Source organism: Anas platyrhynchos, chromosome 2, assembly GCF_047663525.1.
Source record: "Anas platyrhynchos isolate ZD024472 breed Pekin duck chromosome 2, IASCAAS_PekinDuck_T2T, whole genome shotgun sequence".
NCBI classification, from domain to species: domain Eukaryota; kingdom Metazoa; phylum Chordata; class Aves; order Anseriformes; family Anatidae; genus Anas; species Anas platyrhynchos.
In genome coordinates, this window is record NC_092588.1 from 78062619 (window position 1) to 78081635 (window position 19017).

The window sequence follows — 19017 nt, forward strand, 5'->3', positions numbered from 1 at the left end:
GGACAAGAGGCTGGAGAGCAGTTCCGCAGAAAGGGATCTGGGGATTCTGGTCAATAGCAAGTTGAATATGAGCCAGGAGCATGCCCTGGCAGCCAAAAGGGTCAGCCGTGTCCTGAGGTGCACCAAGCATGACATTACTAGCTGGTCAAGGGAAGGGATTGTCCCGCTCTGCTCTGGTGCGGCCTCTCCTCCAGTACTGTGTGCGGTTCTGGGCACTGCAATTTAAGAAGGACATTAAACTGTTAAAGAGAGTCCAAAGAAGGGCTACAGAGACAGTGAAGGGTCTGGAGGGGAAGACGTATGAGGAGTGGCTGAGGTCCCTGGGTTTGTTCAGCCCCAAGCAGAGCAGGCTGAGGGGAGGCCTCATGGTGGCCTGCAGCTCCCTCAGGAGGGGAGCGGAGGGGCAGGCGCTGAGCTCTGCTCTCTGGGGACAGCGACAGGACCCGAGGGAATGGCATGGAGCTGGGACAGGGGAGGGTCAGGCTGGGGGTTAGGGAAAGGGTCTGCACCCAGAGGTGGTCGAGCACTGGGACAGGCTCTCTAGAGCAGTGGGCACAGCACTGAGCCTGTTGGAGTTCAAGAGGCACTTGGACAACGCTCTCAGACACACAGTCTGATTTTTTGAGTATTCCTGTGTGAAGCCAGGAGTTGGATTCAATGACCCTTGAAGTTCCCTTCCAATTCAGAATATTCTATGATTCCAAAAAAAAAGTTTTAGTGTACAGTCTCCTAACCAAGCTCAAAATTAACAGCCTAGAGTTGGAAATGGTGAGCAAGTCAGTGATGACTAGTTTCAAAACAAATACAACAAAGCTGATGTTCAAAATAATTGTAACAGTGCATAATTCTGGGGGAAGGCTCTTCTGAATTTCTGCCACACAAGGAATCTCTAAGGCTTCAAAAGGAGCAAAGAAACATTTCTTAGTCTTTAGCCTCCCAACATTAAATAATTCAGCCAGGGGTGAACAGTAGAAAAAGGACATTGCTTGAACAGTCAGAGCCCGGAGGAGGGTGCTGGAGAGCTAAGAATGACGGTGCTGAACGCCTTGAATTCCTTGAAATGCACTGAGCAGTAGATCCACGTATCACTGCATTTTTTTCTGTCTCAGTGAAGCAGCAAAACAAAAAAGGACCTAGTCAAAGTCTTTCCTATGTTTGAAGGATACGGTATAGATGTGCGTGCTCATCCTATGGATGCTGCCTTTCAAGTGCATTTCAAGAGTTGGGTTCATTGCTTCATTTCTGTGTGATTCTGCTGAGCAGTTATTTTGTTATCTCAACCATCCTTTCTCGGGCTATTTTATATGTCAGACAACTTGAGTTTCACCTGTACATTTAGCAGTTTACTCACAGAGCAGATATTGCTGCCATAGTATTTGATAAAAACTAAGAATAATAATTTATATTTTATGTATAAGCAAACTGATGGTTATAGACTAAGGAGGTGATTCAGCAGAATGCACAACCCCCTCCAGTCTGCTTATGCTCAAAATTTCAGCCCTGTGAACTGTTCTTCTGGCTAATCCATTATGTTTAAAATCCACCTGGACCAAACTTTCTGACAAAGAATTTGCCCAGGAAACTTTTAGGTGATTATTTTACGATGTAAATGCAGAAGACAGTGCCTGGAGCAAGAGCTCCAGGATTCAGATTTCTCCTTTCTGCAATAACAGGATGAAAACACCAGGCTGCAGCCTTGCTATTTGTGAGCTCACCCTTTCTCAGCTCTGTTCTGCACGCTGAGGTCGCTTCAGCATGGGGAGGTGCCTTACCTTCCCCCCAGTCTCATTTCCTGCTCCTCTGTAATACCATGGGGCTTGCTGGCCAGGGGGCACTGGGGTGTGAACCTTGTGATGAAATCCCATGAGGCAGGATTTGAATTCCAGTCTTAGTCACTGGGACATAACGCAGAAGGGGGGGGGGGGGGGGGGGGAGGTAAAAAATGGTACCTGCATGTTCTGGAAAAGATGCATGCTTGCTTCTGGGTGTGGAGGCTTGGGGACTGTGGCTAGTTATTTACTAAGGACGTGCCAAAATGTTAGGGGGAGCAGATGATTGAAGACCTATTCCTTGTATTACTTGCTGTTGTGTTTGCTGTTGCCTAAATGCAGGAAATTTGTCTTTCTGTGGCCTTCTGCCTCCTCAGCTCCCCAGGAGGCATCTTCTCCTGGGTGTCTGTGCTGGCTGCTCTCTGGGAGCTGTCCCAATGCAGGCCACAGAGCATCCCCAGGGGCAGCTGCTCTTTGATGACCTGGGCTGTAAAGCTTGCCATTTTCATGCACTCAGATAAATAAAAGCTTTTACACTACTAAATACGTAATGTAAGCCTTTGCCAGTCTGGAGCTTTACCATTTCAGATAGGCTCTCCCCCCCCCCCCCCCCCCCCCCAGCATGGCAGTCATCAGAGGTGTGAAAGGGCAGTTTTAATGAATTTAACCACTGCACCCATATACATGTATGCCTCCTCCAAATGCATGGGAAGGAGAAGGGCCTTGCCACAAAAGGAGGTATTACTACAGCACCAGGGCAGAACCTGGTTTCATAAGCTGCCTCATAAGGTAGAAATTTACAATTTTAGAAACCAAGGATTACAGCTGATTTTGGCAAATGGCAGAGTGTAGGTATATTGGGGTGACATAAAAATTGCATATGTGTATATGTTGTTGTTAATTGGATGATTTGTGTGTGCTTAGTGTTCGGTGTGCTCTCTGAGAGTTCTGCTTTGAGCAATGCGTTGTTTAAGTGATGAGGTTTGCTGCTGTAGTGTGGGCTAGAATCACCTCAGTGTGCCCCGTTACTTTAGGCTGCATGACAGAGCTGGCAGAGACTTGGTGTGTGGTTCAGAGAGATGCACATCTCCTGTACAAAGTGCGTTAATCATACAGCCGTACGCATGCTTTGATCTATTTTTTTTTTTTTTAAATGCTGCTTTGGGGTATCCCCGTTTGCACCCGGACCTCCTACACAAAAGGCTCAAGCACGAATTTACTTCCCTGAAGCAGCGTAACCAGTCGTGCAGATCCACCACCGCTGCTGCAGCGCTGTCACATTTTAGAATTACTTCCTCACTGTACATCTGCACAGCCTGGCTCCCTTCCCCCCCCTCCGCCTTTCTTTCTTTGCTACCTGCAGCACTGCAAGCCCTGAGAGCAATGGGCAGACCCGAGAAATCCCCCAAACTCACTTAGCCGTGCAGCTACTCAGCAGAGCTCTCACAGCACTCAACATGTGCGCTGCTCGCCCTGCTGGGTTTTTTGACCTTTTTCTGTGGCCTATCATCATTTAGCACCCTGCGTCACGCTACCTCACAAACCCAAATAATGCGTTCTGGGATTAATTGCTGTGGTTCAGGGGCTCAGCCCAAAGTGCAGGGCAGAGGCTGCTGTACAACAGTCAAAGCTGATAATAAACCCCCAAGTGGAAAATTGAAAGAGTGCTGAGTTCTCTCCTCACCTCTACTCTCCTCTTCTTCTCCCCTCCCCTTTCTCCACACTTTCCTTTTCTCACTGCAAACTCAAACACTCAAAGAATATATATATATATACACATATATATATTTTGATAGAGACACATCAGTCTTCTTTTATTTTTTTCCTGTTTGGATATGGTAATCAAAGCTTTTGGAGTAGTCCCACAATGAAATTGCTCAGTACTGCAGTTTTACTGTGTGAAAAATAGCATAGTAAGGTAGGCTTCTTTTTTTTTTTTTTTCTATTTTTACCTCTCCATCTACTGCTGTGGGAGTAGAATTTTACCCCAAAATGTGTGCATTAATATTTGTGGATACAATTATGAAAAACAATTTTGGTTTAGAGGCAGAAGGTTGGAGAAACAAGTGTAGGACTGAGAAGTAAGAATGCTTCATCCCTGCCACTGACAGTGTTTTTGGCCAGGGGAAAGTTGTGTAGATTTTTTTTTTTTTATAGCATTCATACACTTATTTAAAGTTAATGTATCTCATTTTTTGCGTGCCTATGTGGAAAGAGATGGGGGTGTAGCAGGACAGATAACACCTCTGCAAGGCCTCCCCTGCTGCTGCTGGTGTTCTGGGGAATCGCGGTGCACACAAGGCATGAAGGCTGCCAGCATCGTGCCCCTTGCCTGAGACAGGCTTGTGGGCAATGAAGTTTGGATACCCCCTGCTCTAGAAGAGCCTGAGCAGGAATTTTTTTTTTTGCCCTGAGTGGGAAATTTTGTGTTGCTTCACAGGAGAGCTGTAAATTACGATGGTGATTTTTGATACAGATCTTGATTCAGTCTTAGGAGGCATTACTGCCATGCAGCATGGTGGCCTTTTGGCCAAATTTATTTATTTATTTTTCTCCCTAAGAAAGTGTATAAAAAATAAACATCAATGAAAAGATGAGAGAAATGGGAACGGGAACACACACTGCACGTTCCTGGCCTATGTAAATACGTCATAGAATTGAGCTAAAAATAATAAGGTAGCAGAAACCTCTGTGGATAAGTAGTCATCTGCTGAATTAGTGGTATGCCAGGAGCTGAGCAGGAACATTTAGCCTGTGGCTAACAGAAACCAATTTCTTCCTTTTTTTTGTTTGCCTACCAAAACCCTTGACCAAAATGCACTGACACTGCTCTCCTTCAAACATCTGCGTCTCATGGCAGACTTCTTACTTTATCTGCAGCAGTACAGGCAGACCTGCATAATATTTGGTACCGACCGCAATGGGGTATGGATCACCTTTGGATTCCTCCAGGCACTGCACTAATAAAAATCACAAGACAAATAGTGAGCTGCTTGCTTAACCGCCTAGGTGTCAGTGGTTGTGCTGCACAGACATTTAGCCAAATCCTTCTCACCGGTGACATGTTCTGAAGCAAAGTGGTATTTTCAGGCCTGATGGAAACAGGCCAGGTTTTTACTGAGCCTGAGGTGTGCCGGGGTATAACTTTTGAAGGCTGTGTGAGTATAAAAACATAGTGCTCTCTAATTCTTATGGTTTCATCCCTTGTGATGCAGTGACTCATTTCTTTGTGTGCATGCACACAACAAGGAGCACTTGTAAAGCTGTTCTTATGTTTTCTGGTGTGGGTTGGTACATGACTTGCTAATGCCAGTGTCCTCTCTTCACGACATTGCTTTTGGAAAGTATTGTTCTGACAAAAAAAATATTGCAATTTCATTTTAATTTCCATATCCATATTGACTTGTCATCCTGGAGCAATATAAAACCTAAAATCATTCTTTCACTGTGTTGAAAGGTCTCTGGAGAGGAACTACATCTTAATAGTTCTTGGTGTATCCCATAGCATTAATTATTTCCTTTCTCACTTCCACTATACAATTGTACAGAGCCCAATTACATTTACATCCTAGGATTCACATAAAAAGATTATAGAAATACCATTTATATTGTTTGAAACAGAAGTGGAAAAGCATGTCTGCCCGTGTCTCCCAAGATCTGTCTGTGCAGGCACCTTGCTGACAATTTCTTTTGTCTGTATCATCATCATCAGTCATCGTCACCCACTGCTCACCTTCCTCTGAACCCTGCTGAGAGCTCTCCTTGAGGTGGAGAATCTGTGTGATGGGAAGGAAATGGCAGTGGTCTAGCCAGATGTCAAACGTGCATCAGTTTTTCCTCGCTGACAGCAGAGCTCCAAGATGTGTAGAAGAAGGGTTCAGCTCAAAACTGTATTGCACAATGCAGCTAACCCCTCCGTGCCAGGATAGGCATGGTGCGTAAAGGGGAAGGTGGCTCAGAGCCAGGCGCATCTAGTACAGATCATGAGAGTTGTGGCGGTGCTGCCACGTGTGGGATAGGTTACTCTGAAAGGTTTCCTCTGCCTTCCCCTAGAGTCTGAACGACATACACCGAGCCAAAGGTAGAGCCACAAAATTTGTGAGTGGGCTTTCAAAACTAATTTCGTTTCTCCCCAGATCCCAAGATCGTACACTGTCACGTGCCAAATTTTATTAATAATTTTGGTTCTAAAACAAAAGAGTGTGGGTGTGTGGAGAGAAATGAATGTATTTAAGTGATGTAATGCAATCGTGAAAGAAGAAAGTGAGCCTTTATTCCCCTGTGTGCTTCATATTCCAAATAGAGCAACCTTCTGCGCCTTCAGAGGTAGTACAGGATGCACAGAAAAACAGCTGTAGGCATGAAAACCAAGACAAAGTCTTCAGTAAGACCCAGAATCAAAACCAAGTAACTTGAATGAAAGCAAGACTGCGAGTCTTAGATGTAAATCTTTACTATTGATAATAAATGAAGTCGCTTTGTCAACAGAAGGACTAACCCTGACTTAGGCACGAATCTGCTCTTAACATCAGTGGGGTACAAGCTTTAAGCACTCAGCTGAGTGACCTACTGAAGCTTTGGCTTTTGCAGTTTAACAGCCTGTGTTTATGAAGCCAACTCATAATTGAATTGAATGTCACATTGTCTCCGTTTTTCTGGCAGTTTGTTCTGTGTTGGAAGGCAGCACACAGTGTAAGAGATTCTAGATTAACATCAATTAAAATAGCTGTGCAGCAGTGTACCAAATTACTGCAGACAGACTAAGCACAGCTGCAGCTGCAGATACTTCCTCTCTAAAAGAGAAGCCAAAATGTGTTATCCCAGTTCTTAATGAATTTATATTTCGGTGTTTGTCGTCCAAAACTCTTCCTTGGAAATGAAACCTTGTTCAGAAGAAGTCTCACATCTGTATCTCATCTCACTGGCTTGAAAGATGGAGGGATGAGCTGGTCTTCTGGGGATTTACTCTTCCACTGTCCGTAAATCTAATATTAACGTAGTGGCAGGACTCCAAGGGACCTACCTTGCCAAAGTCTGACTCCGTAGGATCTGATCCGCATGATGCTCTACTTTAATATTCTATTTAATATTCCAAATAACATTAAGACTCATGGTAGTAGTCTGCATTACAAAACAAACCGAACCAAAGACATTTGGCAGCCTGTCGGTCACCGCTTTTATGGAGGAGCTGCGGCAGGACAGTGGAGTTCACCTCTTTTCTATAGGATCTTTTCCATATAAATACTAGAGAAAAACAATTACAGGCCTACCGCAGCAAGATTTGCAAACTGCCAAAATTAATACTGAATGCCATGAGCCTGGAAATGGTACGTTGTGAACTGATTGCATCAGACTGCAGCCTGATGTAGCTGCAGGCTTTACAATGCCGGCCTGCAAAAGCCCTCACAGGAAGATCTCATGAAAAAGGAGAAGCTGTTTAAAAGTCCTGTGCTTCCTTCCTTCCTCTGTGGGGCTGCTGTAGTAATACCTGAGTCTTGTGGCATACTTTAGGGTTTGTTCGGCTTTCTTTAGATTTGCCTGGCTGGGGGTTATGCTTGGAAGAATTTATACCAGAAGGACTTGGAAGAGAAATGATACTTTGAGCTTGCTTGGAAAGTGCAGCAAAAATAGTGGAGTCTGCACGGAGGGGCTAAAAAGGGACAGATCCTGAGGAGTCTGGCAGGTATGCAAAGGCTACTCCCAGTGCAATGGTAACTGATATCTTAGCACGTGTACTGCAAAAGCTTTTGGAAAGGAAGTTATGAGAGAAAGCAAAGGGACCGCATACATAATGAAACTACATTATGAGTAATGAAAGTACCACCTATCCTGTGGGCCTCCCTTTCTCCAGGAGCTGCTCGAGCCGTAATTTCTTTGTATCTGTATTCTGCGATTGGACGCTGTTTCATTTCCTCCCAAGTCCAGGAAACTCTTCCCTTGGTGGCTCAGAACATCTGCCCTGTGAGCAGTGCCATCGCGTTCATGCTGGTGACTTACCAATGTCAGCCAGGACCAGCCCAGTGCCAGTGTGTGTCCAAGGATGGGTGGGGGCAGAAAGTGACAGAAGGTGGTGGAGCTTAGGAGGGACTTCAGATCCTCCTGGGGCAACAGCAGAATGGTGGGAGCAACTCCTGCTTGTTGCCCTGATGATTGCTGCCTCTGTGAGTGCACCCATCCCTTCATTGGCAGCCAGCCTCGCTTTCTAGGGCTTTGACAAAGGTGAAATGCAGCCATCTGGGTATCTTCCTATGTCTGCTGGACCTCATGCATACTGTCTTCTCCTTTAATTCTTCAGAAACTGACTGAAGCTGGACAGTTCTGATTTTACTTCTTCCCTGTTACCTGAGGTTACTCTCAATTGACCAGAGACGTATTGCAATTTTGTGGTTGTTTTCTAGAAGCACACCAGAAGCCATAACTTAGCCTCAGAAAAACAAATTTTTACATAGTGTTTTCTGCACTATATTTACCTTCTTGTTTTAGAAGATCTTTGTGTGATGGACAAGGTATTTCCAGGTAACTGAATATACCTAAAGTTTGCTGCTGAGTATAAAGTTTGGCCTTCTTGAAAGGTGACCAGCTCTGGTTTAGAATAGCAGTGTACCAAGAAAAGGGGGGAAGAGTTAAAAGGCTCATCTGTTAAACTGATCTGTAGATTGGAGGATTTCTAGAAGTGTAGGGGAAAGAAAGCATGGGATGAAGCCTAAAATAAAATTCCAGTATTTTTGGTTGAGACAAAATAAAATATGTTGTACAACAACAAAACCAAACAAAACACCACTACCACCATCAAAAAACAACACATCACATGCATTGTTTAAGTACCTGCCCTATCTTTTAGTGACTGTGCCAATCGTACTTTTCAAAAATTAAACCTGTATGCTTTCCTTTCTTCTCAGTCTTTCTTCTGTTAAAGTTGAGAGCGTTACCAGGACAGAATCTGCTAAGGATGTTTTGCATGAAGTTCTGAAGTATCACCGATACTTCACAATTTATACAAATTGGATTTCTGCCAGTTCTTTCTGTGTTCACCTTGAGAAAACTGAGTCTTGACTTGAAAGACACATCAGGAGTTGAATAGTGGGTGTACTGACGGGCTGCCATTTGTGCTTTTTTATCAGACTTAATGTCATAAAAATTCTTTTCATTGACTTTGATGATATTCACTCAACTTAATGTCAGGGGTCTGATTCACAGGGTATCCTCCAGTCTCTTTCATGGCTGGAAAGTCACTACAACAAAGAAGCTAGGGATTTCCCCATCAAGGGAAGCCCCCAGTTGATGGTGAAGCAGGCCAAGACCACTGAAGACTTATTTTGTTTAGAGGCGTGAGAAAAACTTAGCATTCTGGCATACTGGCTCCAGGAGCATCATTGCATGCTGTCATATCCCTCCCACTCTTCCCCTGTGCTTCAGGGTCTGGGTATGTTATAGATGTCACCCATGATTGCCTTCTTGCTTATGTGGTGTGCCAGACATAGCTTAATCAGATCCAAGGCCCCAATAAGTTAGTGTATAAGAGTAAAACCAGTACATCTCCAGTCATATACATTTGCCTTCATTTTTCTGTGATCATCTTTTTCTTTTTGTCACTTAATATCTGTAGTTATAAACATACTTTTTGAAAAGCATGTATTCACATAAGCAATAAAAGTAGAGGACAGAATACAAGGCCTGCACTAAAGCACAGATTCCTTTTTTTTTTTTTTTTTTTTTTTTTCCTGAAGTAGAATTTGTTATTAAACATTTACACAGTCAACAAAAATGAGGTAGCCATTCTCCCCTCAATTTCCATGGTAAGTACTTCCTCTGTGAAGGGGTTCAAAAACTTGATACATGGATATAAAACAACAAAAACTGAACAGAAATCAATGAATCTTTATTGCTTTATTGGCTGCTTAGTATTTTTTACAGAGAGGGCTTTCCCTCCCTCTAGAGCAGTAGTCCTTATATTTTTATTTGTAAGGCTTATACAGTTCCCTTTCTAAAAAATTCCTTTTCTTCTCTCCCATTATTAGAAAGTTTACTTTCACGGAAACTACTTGGGAGATTCAATAACCCTATTTCCACTGGTTTTCAACATATTGCGAATATACAGGAAGGTCACATTGTTATGTAAATTTAGGAGTTGCCTGGCAAATTGGAAAGTAATTTCCTTATGCTACTGTAGTTTGATTCACTGCCAGGGCTCAAAAGGTTTGCCAAAATCTACAGAAAAATGAAAAATCATATTTACTGTACTCAACAGCGGTATTCAAATAGCTAGAGCGGAAAGTTATGAATGAAACAACATTTTAAATTTGATTTTAGTTAAATCTATTTCAAGTTTATTTCAATTAGAACTTGGCCAGTTAGGATCCGTACCAGAGGGAACCTGTAACCAATGGTTTGAATTCGACCACAGCGCCGAGTTTTAGAGCCTGTGTCTGCCAAAACTGGCAGGAGGGCCCTGGTGGGTTTTCTCTCCTCCACAGGGCAGTAGCACAGTGTCTTCAGCTATTGTCCCCGAAGGAAGGCTGACTCAGAGATGAGCCTGTGGGACCCGACATTGTGCTTGCATTTTGGCTTCCCTGATATCTCGCAGACAGATGCTTATGGGGCCCAGGACTGTTGTATGGAGTTATTAATGAACGGTTGGTTTCGCTGTGAAATGTGCTCTCAAGCAAGAGAAAGATATTCTACCTACATTTTCTGGTAGCCCACAGCACCCACATCCTCTGCAAGTGAGAGGCAAAAGGTAACGAGGCTGATCAAAGGCGTCGTATGCTCTTTCTGGAACTGACAGGTCAAGATTAGGTTAATAATTAAAGAAAACTCCAAAATGTTACCGCTTGGCCTCCAACCCAGGGAAATTCCTCTGCCCCTCCACCCAGCCCCTCTTCTTAAAGAGCACATCAGTGGTGGTGAACAACATTTTCTCTGTTGTATCTGGAAAACTCCACTAGCATCGTGCTTGCCTGTTTGATATGATTAGCATCCAGTACTCCTGTGAAAAATAAGTTGTTCTTGCATTAGACTGAGCATAGAGATGATGGAAGTTGCCCAGCGCTGTTCAGAGGGAGTCTTATGGCAGAGGAGAACCTGAATAGCTTGGATCTTGTGAAAGTGCCACAAATTTGGGGCTGTCTTTCTACCATTCTGTGCTTTCTTCCAAGTTTCTGCCACAAGGTAATGGGAAAGCAGCAAAACCTGGTATTGCAAGAAGTTTCTCAGGGATCACAAGGGAAGTATGACACTTGGCAGCAAGGGAAATGGAAATGGCCCTGCTATGGAAGGTTTTCTTTTGCCTCTGAGCATGATGAGGAATCTGCGTGTGCTGGTTAGCGTGTAGAAACTGTGGTCTTCCCCTAAATAGCTGTCATTACTGGGCGTGCTTCCCTGTTTGAAATGAGCTGAAAATCACTGCAGCCCTGCTACAGTGAGGATCCCCAGGTAGCTAGACTGAGGTTTTATATCCATAGCAAATGGTCTGTGTGCACCCTACAGTGCTAATGGGGTTTCTTCAGAAGTCTTTGGTTGCTTTGTACAGAACAAAAGGCAGATCATGCAGACATTACACTGGTTTTGGAAGCTGGTGAACTGCATGATTGTCTTCATCTGAGTCTGGTATTTTGTCGTTCCCTTCAGTGTTTCAGGGGAGTGAGTGTTTCAGTGATATGTGAAGTGAGGCCAGTTTCGCTTGGGAAAGATTATGACTCGTCTTCTCCATGGGCTTTTTTTCCTACTGGTAGTTTCTGGGACTTTTCCTGGAAAGTTGTTCTCTGTGGCTTGCATTTTACGGCAAGCTTTCCAAGTCCCATCTGGCACCTTCAGGAGCAAAGCCAGCTTCTGGTTCATCTCACTACTCCCACTGAGAAAAGTTTTTAGAGCAGTGTAGAGTTGCAGCTATACTTGCAAGGGGGTCCCTTTTCTTTAGCACAGAGCGGTAGAGGCTCTCCAAGCTTTGGGTGTGGGTACAAAAGCTTTGCACAATCTTGACAGGCCCTATGTCCAAGATGTGGAGGAGGAGAAGGTTTATTTCCAAATGCCACAGTTATTTGTTTCCCCGATGAACGCTGTGTGGCTGATCAAAGAAGGAGTCACCTATCTGAAGTCTGAAAACCCCCTGTTAGTTCCTAACAGAAGGCAGATACCTTCTGGAGAAAATTGTGCATGGTGGAATCGAGGTCTCTGGAAATCTGCCCTTAGAACAGGACCGAATGACCTACAGGGTGAGTTGAGGAGGGGAAGCCAAGGGGGGAAAGGTGGAGAGGAAGAGGCAAATCTCTCAAGGGTTTTCACTGTAGCATTATTAGACTAGGAGCAGCTGCTAGTTTCACCCGTAACTGTGCCACACAGGACAGAAATCATTTGCAGTTATAATGTAAGCATAGACAGGTGTTTAATTAAATTCATAGACTCCAACAGAGGATTATTTGCAGCATTTACTCTTGCTACAGCCTTCAGTACCTGGACTTCCTGCCAGACAAGCTGAAATAAATTGCATGCTAAGATCAGGGTGGCGACAGCAGCCTCAGGCTGTGTGTCAGGCTAAGCAGAAGGTACATCCTGATGGCTGACTCTCTGAAGTGCTGGACTAGGGTCATTTACCGAGGTAAAACAAAACATGGCCACCTCACAGAGTGTCAGCCTGGATCCAGAGTATTTTTCACTGAGATTTTGGATGCACTCAAATCCACAGTAAAGCAAAACTCCAGGACAGGGAGAACACACAGATTACACTGGAGAAAGCTTGGCCTGAGGACCTGTGCATTGAGTCTGACAAGCGATGCACTGCCTAGTGTGAATTAGGGTCATGTTCCCTGATTGAGAGGGAGAGCATTATATTCTGTGAAAGCTTAAATCTGGACCCAAGTTTATCCAGGCAATACTTGTATGAATAAACTCATTTCCAATATCTACATGAAACTCATTTTCCTGCTTTATTGTTGGTGTTGTTTGTTTGTTTTTAATGCTTTTTAGTTATTTTGCATAATACGCTATTTTGGAAAACATAAAAATAAAACTGTTTGAATAGCATTTTTACCCTCTAGGATTCTTGGTTACATGATTGATCAAAGCTCATTTTTCAGTTTTGGTCGTGGAGATACTATTCAAATATCTGTGCATGCAAGAAAAGAGAATATTAGAGTTGAGATTCCCAGTCTTACTTCATTTTTAATTTCTTTCATTTTCATATTCTTCACAGAAAAGTTGGTCCCTGATTTAGATTATGACAAGATATATTGATAGACACCCACAGGAAACTATTAATACAGATTCTTTTTCCCTATGGCTCTCTCTCACTCAAGTCTTCCTAAAATAGGGGGAGAAAGTAATAGTTTAGCATTAATTAGTGTCTGTGGCATAAGGATTTAGTAGAATATCTCTGTATCTCAAGATGCAGTGCAGAGATGTGGAAGGAAGTGGGATGTCAAGTGAGAAGCTCCTGGATCTGATTCAGTTACAAGTCCAGATACACGATTTTATGTGTTTGTCTGATTCTTGATTTCATCCCCAGCACAAGACAAGAGACAGAACTGGACTTGTGGATAAAAGGATTCGTATTATATAAAGTGTGTCCACTGAACTGCAGGTACGAAATTCCCCCTTCAGAGAAATGATCCAAAGAGCATGAGTTGCACTACTTCAGCAGAAACAAAAGATGTCACTATCAGACACAGAAAGAGTTGAGCTAATAAAAGATTAGTCTGAAACTGTTCAGATAACACCAATGTGATACAATAATAATTTTTAGTTTCTTTCTTCATTCAAAGGGAAACCACTGAAGGCACTCTGTGAAACTACTTTATCTGGAAAAAAAAAAAAAAAAATCTGGCTTCTGAAGCTCCTTTCTTGAGAGGAATGTTTATAGAATTGCTTCCAAGTTCCTGTAAATGCCCCCACGTTTCACACTCATCGTATCATGTGAAGCTGTTCTCGACCCCAAAGAAGACACAGGGTGAATCATTAAACCAAAATGAAAGAAGAAGAATATGGAGAATAGAAAGTTTGTGAATTGTGAAGACAGCATGGTACAGAATGGAACAAAAGGGGAAGTTTGCAAAGCAATAGATGTTGGAGGGAAAAGAGCACCTCAGGAAGAGATCATCTCACTGCCATCCCTGCTTTTTCAGGGGAGTTGCACTAAGTTTATTAGAACAATGTCTGGTACCATACGCATTTCAGTTTTCATGATGCCACTGAGGTCAACCTCCTATTACCTCTTCTGAAAGGAGAAGTGGATTCATGCATTATAATCAGGCAAACCAGTAGTACAGTACTTTCTCAGAAGGAGAATGATTACCAGGAAAGTATCTGTATCTTCAGACACAGCCAGACTCTTTCCAAATCTGGTTGGATTTGCTTATCCTGCCCTCTTGTTCTGGGTTACATCCTCCAGAGACACCCTGGGCTGGATCTGAAAATCATTGCTTGGGACAACTCTCTCTCTTAGAGCCTTCCTGAGAGTTTCTGCGCTCTGTCTGTTTCTCAAGTGTCATATAGCAGAACATGGTCCTTAAGTTCTCCGCAGTCTTAATGAGATCATCCAGTACCGCAAGAAACGTGCACGCATGATACTCTTTATCCCTGCTTCCACTTTTGTGTAGGCATCCTCTAATAAAGTGTCATAACTCTTGACTCTTTTTAAAATTTTTCAATGTTTGCCCTTTTGAGAGGAGTTAGTTCAAAGGAAGAAATTCACTGTCCCTCCGTCAGTCCCTTGGGGAATCTGTACAACGCTCAGCACAACTGGAGACATTCATTTCTCTGTGGGTCCCTTCTGCTCCGGGGAACTTCCCCCTTTAGGGGAAAATCCACGTTTGGCCACAAGTGGGGGAGTCCCAGACAGCTGGACAAGAGGAGAGAGGGGTGTAAAGGACCTAGAAAGTGCTTCAAAGAAATTAAGGCATTTGTGTATATAGACTTCAGTAAACATAACTGGATCTTGGGAGTCTGATGATGAAACAAACTTGGCCCATCTTGGTCCCACTCCCTGGAAACGGCGAGTTTGGGAAGTTTGTGAAAGCAAGGTGTGGAAAGCAATGGGAAATTTTGCCTGATAAAGCACTGGGGAAAAGCTGAATGAGCACATCAGGATTTTTAGCCAGATGAAAGAATAACAGAGGAGGCCTCTGATGTTTGCAGAAAGAAAAAAATAATGCTCAGATGACTCAGGCACATTAGTTCGGATGTAGAAATTTTATCTACCACGTTGGGTCTCAAGCTTGTAGGTAGAATATATATTTATATATGAGTGTATACATGGGCAGGTATGGTGCAGTAGGAAGCACGTTTTGTAGCTCAGTTGCTTATAAATACATTTAGAAGTTGAAGCCATTCTTTCTATATTTATTTTCAGGACCAGTTTTGATTATTGGTATTGTAACATTGATCTAACAGATTGATAGGTCAGCTCAACTGTGGACATTATCCTACACTGTTTAGAATGAAAATTTATATCCATTTACATCCATTTAGGTAGGTTTAATTAATTATTTATTTTTGTGACAACAGCTCAGGCAAAGAAGTCTTTTGAACATCAACTTCGAACCTGCCCAAAGCCATGGAAGTTTTTCTATTTCTTTCACAGGATCTTTCAGCCAGATTATCATTTTCTAGTTGAATGATAATAGAAGTATTAGAGTTTTGATCTTACTGAGGATGAAGGACTAGAAAGAGTACGGCGCTATTTTTTCCCCATCTTATGAAAACTGCTAGGATGTCAGCAGAAAACGTATTATGAGATATTTCACACGTTGATAAAAATGTCAATCAGTTTTGGGTCTCATAAGAACTTCCCTAAAAGGTGAAAAGCACAGATTTATTTTCCTTATCTTGGCATCTCCTTAAATGAATCAGCTATGTAACTCAGCAGAGTATAGTGTTACATTAATTACAGCATGCCTCATAGCATGGAATGAGAGCTAACTGATTTATTTTGCTTCAGGAATAAATCTAAAAGTCAAATTACTTTTGTTTCTTAAGATACATAATGTATAGAATTTGTATTTCTTAAGTGATTTGTATCATTGCCTAAATTTCTATCATTCCTATTTATTTTTTTTTTACATGTGCCTCTGTATAGCAAGTGGTTATATGATATATTTATAGATGTTCTTTGGCTGCCAATTCACTTTTTTGTTTTCCAGCAATTTTAGGAGGTTTTCTTTGGTTGTTCTTTCTATTGATGCTATTCTAAAACCTTATATACAGCTCAATAATATGCACTGATTAAAAAAATCCCAATATGTCAAAAGCCTTTTTTTTCAGTCATGCAACATCATAATCACCTCACCTGGCATTCATATTATATTCCACTAGTGGCACGTGTAGACATATCTCTGCAATGAATTGGATGCTGATCTATAAAAAAGTATTTTTACAGAATCTGCTCAGATATAAGTGTTAGGGAGCACAGCAAGCAGAACTCTTGTGTTCACACTGTATTTGTTTGTTTATTGCTTATTGGATTCCCATAGTGTCCAGACTGAAAATATATGTCGTATGCTGTTGTGCCTGGAAATTAGAGCAAGACTTATTTGCGCTAGTCTTTGTGCAACACTTTGTGTTAATTTATTGGATTCTTTGCCGTATTCTCATTTTACTTGACTGTGGTGGAATAAGGAAGCTATTGATGGATCTTATTCAGTACTTGAGTATGATTAAGTTGTGTAATTTGGTGTACAATCATCTGAATTATGCAAGCATTTACGAACCTCAGCCGGGATACTTGCAAATACATGCAAATTTTATTTGGAAGATGTGTAATTTACTGAAGTGTTCTAGCATTCAGTAGTAGTGAAGAGAACTACCTAATACAAGAATAACATAGTTATTATTTATTCACTTATCTATTCAGTTGCCTGTATTTCTATAATTTTAGAATTTTTACTCAGGAAGCACACAACCCATTGCTACCGTGGCTGTCCTCTCCTCTTAGAGATTCACAATCTAAGAGTAACTCAAAGACACAGCAGAGGAACAGAGTCTGGTGATGAAGAGGGAACTTGAATTGATCTCACCATAGCATATCATTTTAGGATTTACAACACAGGACTATTTTAAAGGGAAATGTGAAGGAACACATAAATAGAATAGAAGCAAATGCAGAGGTGCACATCTCAAAATTTAAGAGGTGGCTGTACCACAGGTTGTTTGAGAAGCCCCTCTTCTGCTCAGCACTCCAATAGCAAGCAAGGCAGTAAGTACATTAGGGCTATATTGTGACAGGTCCCACAAACAGAAGACTGGTAGGGTTGTATTTATAGTAATAGAAAAACAAGAATAAGAGGAGAAATGTCCCAGGAAAGCAAAGTAAATCAATAGATCAAGGTACAAAATTTCATCTGTGCTGAAATATTTGCACAGCACAGGATGGCGTTGACAAAGCTAGGAAAAGAAAAAGACTATTGCAGGTATCACAGAATCATAGAATCATTTGTGTCAGAAAAGACCTCTAAGATCATCAAGTCCAATTGAACTGAGATAATTCATGTTGAGAAACAAATCAAAATTTCAGTTGGATGAATAGAAAAAATGTTATATTTAAGGTTGTTATTCAGAAAGTATCTGCAAGATTTATTTGTAGCCTAGCACAAGGATCAAGAGAGAAATCCAAGCTGAACATGATGCTGCCTTTATGGGCCCAAATGAGAGGCAGGATGGTGATGTTTCCAGTGTGAGAGAAAAAAGGGGCAGGTGGGAAATGACTGGGGGAGGACGATTAACCATATTAAGCTTACACCGATGATTACACATCCACTGTGAGCTGTCAGAAAGACATGCTGAGTGGTTAGCTGAGCGAAAATGATTCATGCCTGGAGTGGAAACGCGGATTTGTAAGCTGTGAGCATGAAGTTGTTAAGTGCATTGGGGGAGTGATTAGTTAGAGATAAGGGGCAGAAGGAGAGAAAAGAGCCAAAAGCAGACGGAACACTCTGTCCCTCTTCAAGTGATGGAGGGGGAAATATAGATGACCTGCAAAAAGCTTTGTAAACTGTCACCAAGGTGGAGGAGGATTAGGAGAGAACGGAGACCCTGAAGCCAGTGAATGCCAAACTTTCAGATAGATGGCAGCTTTGTCAAGAACAACTGGCAGATCCAAAATGGGAAGACCGCAGTGCTGCAGTTGTACAGTTTAGTTAAGAAGGCACTGGAGGCTATGGTGAGAATAGTTTAGTTGGATTCAGTTGCCAGGAGCTAAACTGGAGGAGGCTTAATATTTAATTATACAAACAGCTTCAATAACTTGGGGTATCTGAAATCATTAGTTAGATTTACTTGTGAAGTTAGACCGCAAAATAATTGTGAAAGAAAGAGCTCTTTCCTGTTCCCAGTATCAAGCCTGCAGAAAATAGCTGTAGCTGGTTAAGGAGAAGGCTGGTAGTATAGGATGAATTAGTCAGAAGAAGTGAAAATACATGTAAGAATAAAAACTAAGTAGCTTCTTTGGTAAAAATCGAAAAAAAAATTAAAAAAAAAAAAAAAGGAAAAAAAGGGCCACAAACACACCAATGCAATGAACTAGTTGAAAGAAACCCAAGCTAATAAAAGTAAATGGTGAAAAAGGAAGAAAAGTAACAGAGATGTTGGAAACAACTAGAAATAATTGGTAGAGTCCCAAAAAAATACATTTTAAAATCAACAGGAAGAGCTATGTCAACACTGATTTTAGAGAGAGAAATTTGCTGCTCATTTTTTATCAAATTATTCTACATATATTTTGGCTGTAATTTTAGTCCTTATGCCTTATTGATAAAAAAAAAAAATACATTTACCTGCTCCCTAATGAATCTTATTCTTCAAGAGATGAGCGGGGAAAAAAAGCTGTAGAGGTAGCAGACTTAAAGACAGAGTATAAACAAGGCTGTTTGTGTAGGGAAGAGAAAGAGACAGACGGGAAAGAGAGGGAGTGATGCAAGAAAGTGCAAAATAAACCAGGAGCTGGAAGAGGGAAGGATCGTGGTGGCAAGAGAAGACATTAAAGGAGAAAAGCAGGTAAAAAACTTCTTGTGAGGTGAGATGAGGGAGAAAGCCAAAGAAAAAGCATGAGTAACTGAAAGCGTGCTAAAGTAAGGAAGAAAATCCCAACTTTTTTAGTCAGTTATCACTTGGAAGAAATTGGTGGCTTCTGGTATGATTTAGCACATGTTCTGAAACATCCATTATGTTCCCAACCAGAAAGGAGACCCATGCAGTCAGACAGTAGCTGTAAAGATTCTTCTTAACATTTTTGCCCTGCTTGGCTTTTTCCAGTGATATCAAT

General features: G+C 41.9%; 1 protein-coding gene across 3 annotated transcripts in view; it reads left to right on the forward strand.

Moving 5' to 3' along the window:
• Positions 1–15722, forward strand: part of LOC113842766 (uncharacterized) — a 66037-nt gene extending 50315 nt beyond the window's left edge. For 2 of the 3 annotated variants that reach the window (XM_072034983.1, XM_072034985.1), the window contains 2 exons: positions 13270–13344; positions 13526–15722. In XM_072034983.1, the coding sequence (XP_071891084.1) occupies positions 13270–13344; positions 13526–13550 (100 nt within the window). In that variant the 3' untranslated portion in view covers positions 13551–15722. The remainder of the gene's footprint in view (positions 1–13269; positions 13345–13525) is intronic. The other variant, XM_072034984.1, reaches the window with a different exon arrangement.
• Positions 15723–19017: the final 3295 nt, after the last annotated feature.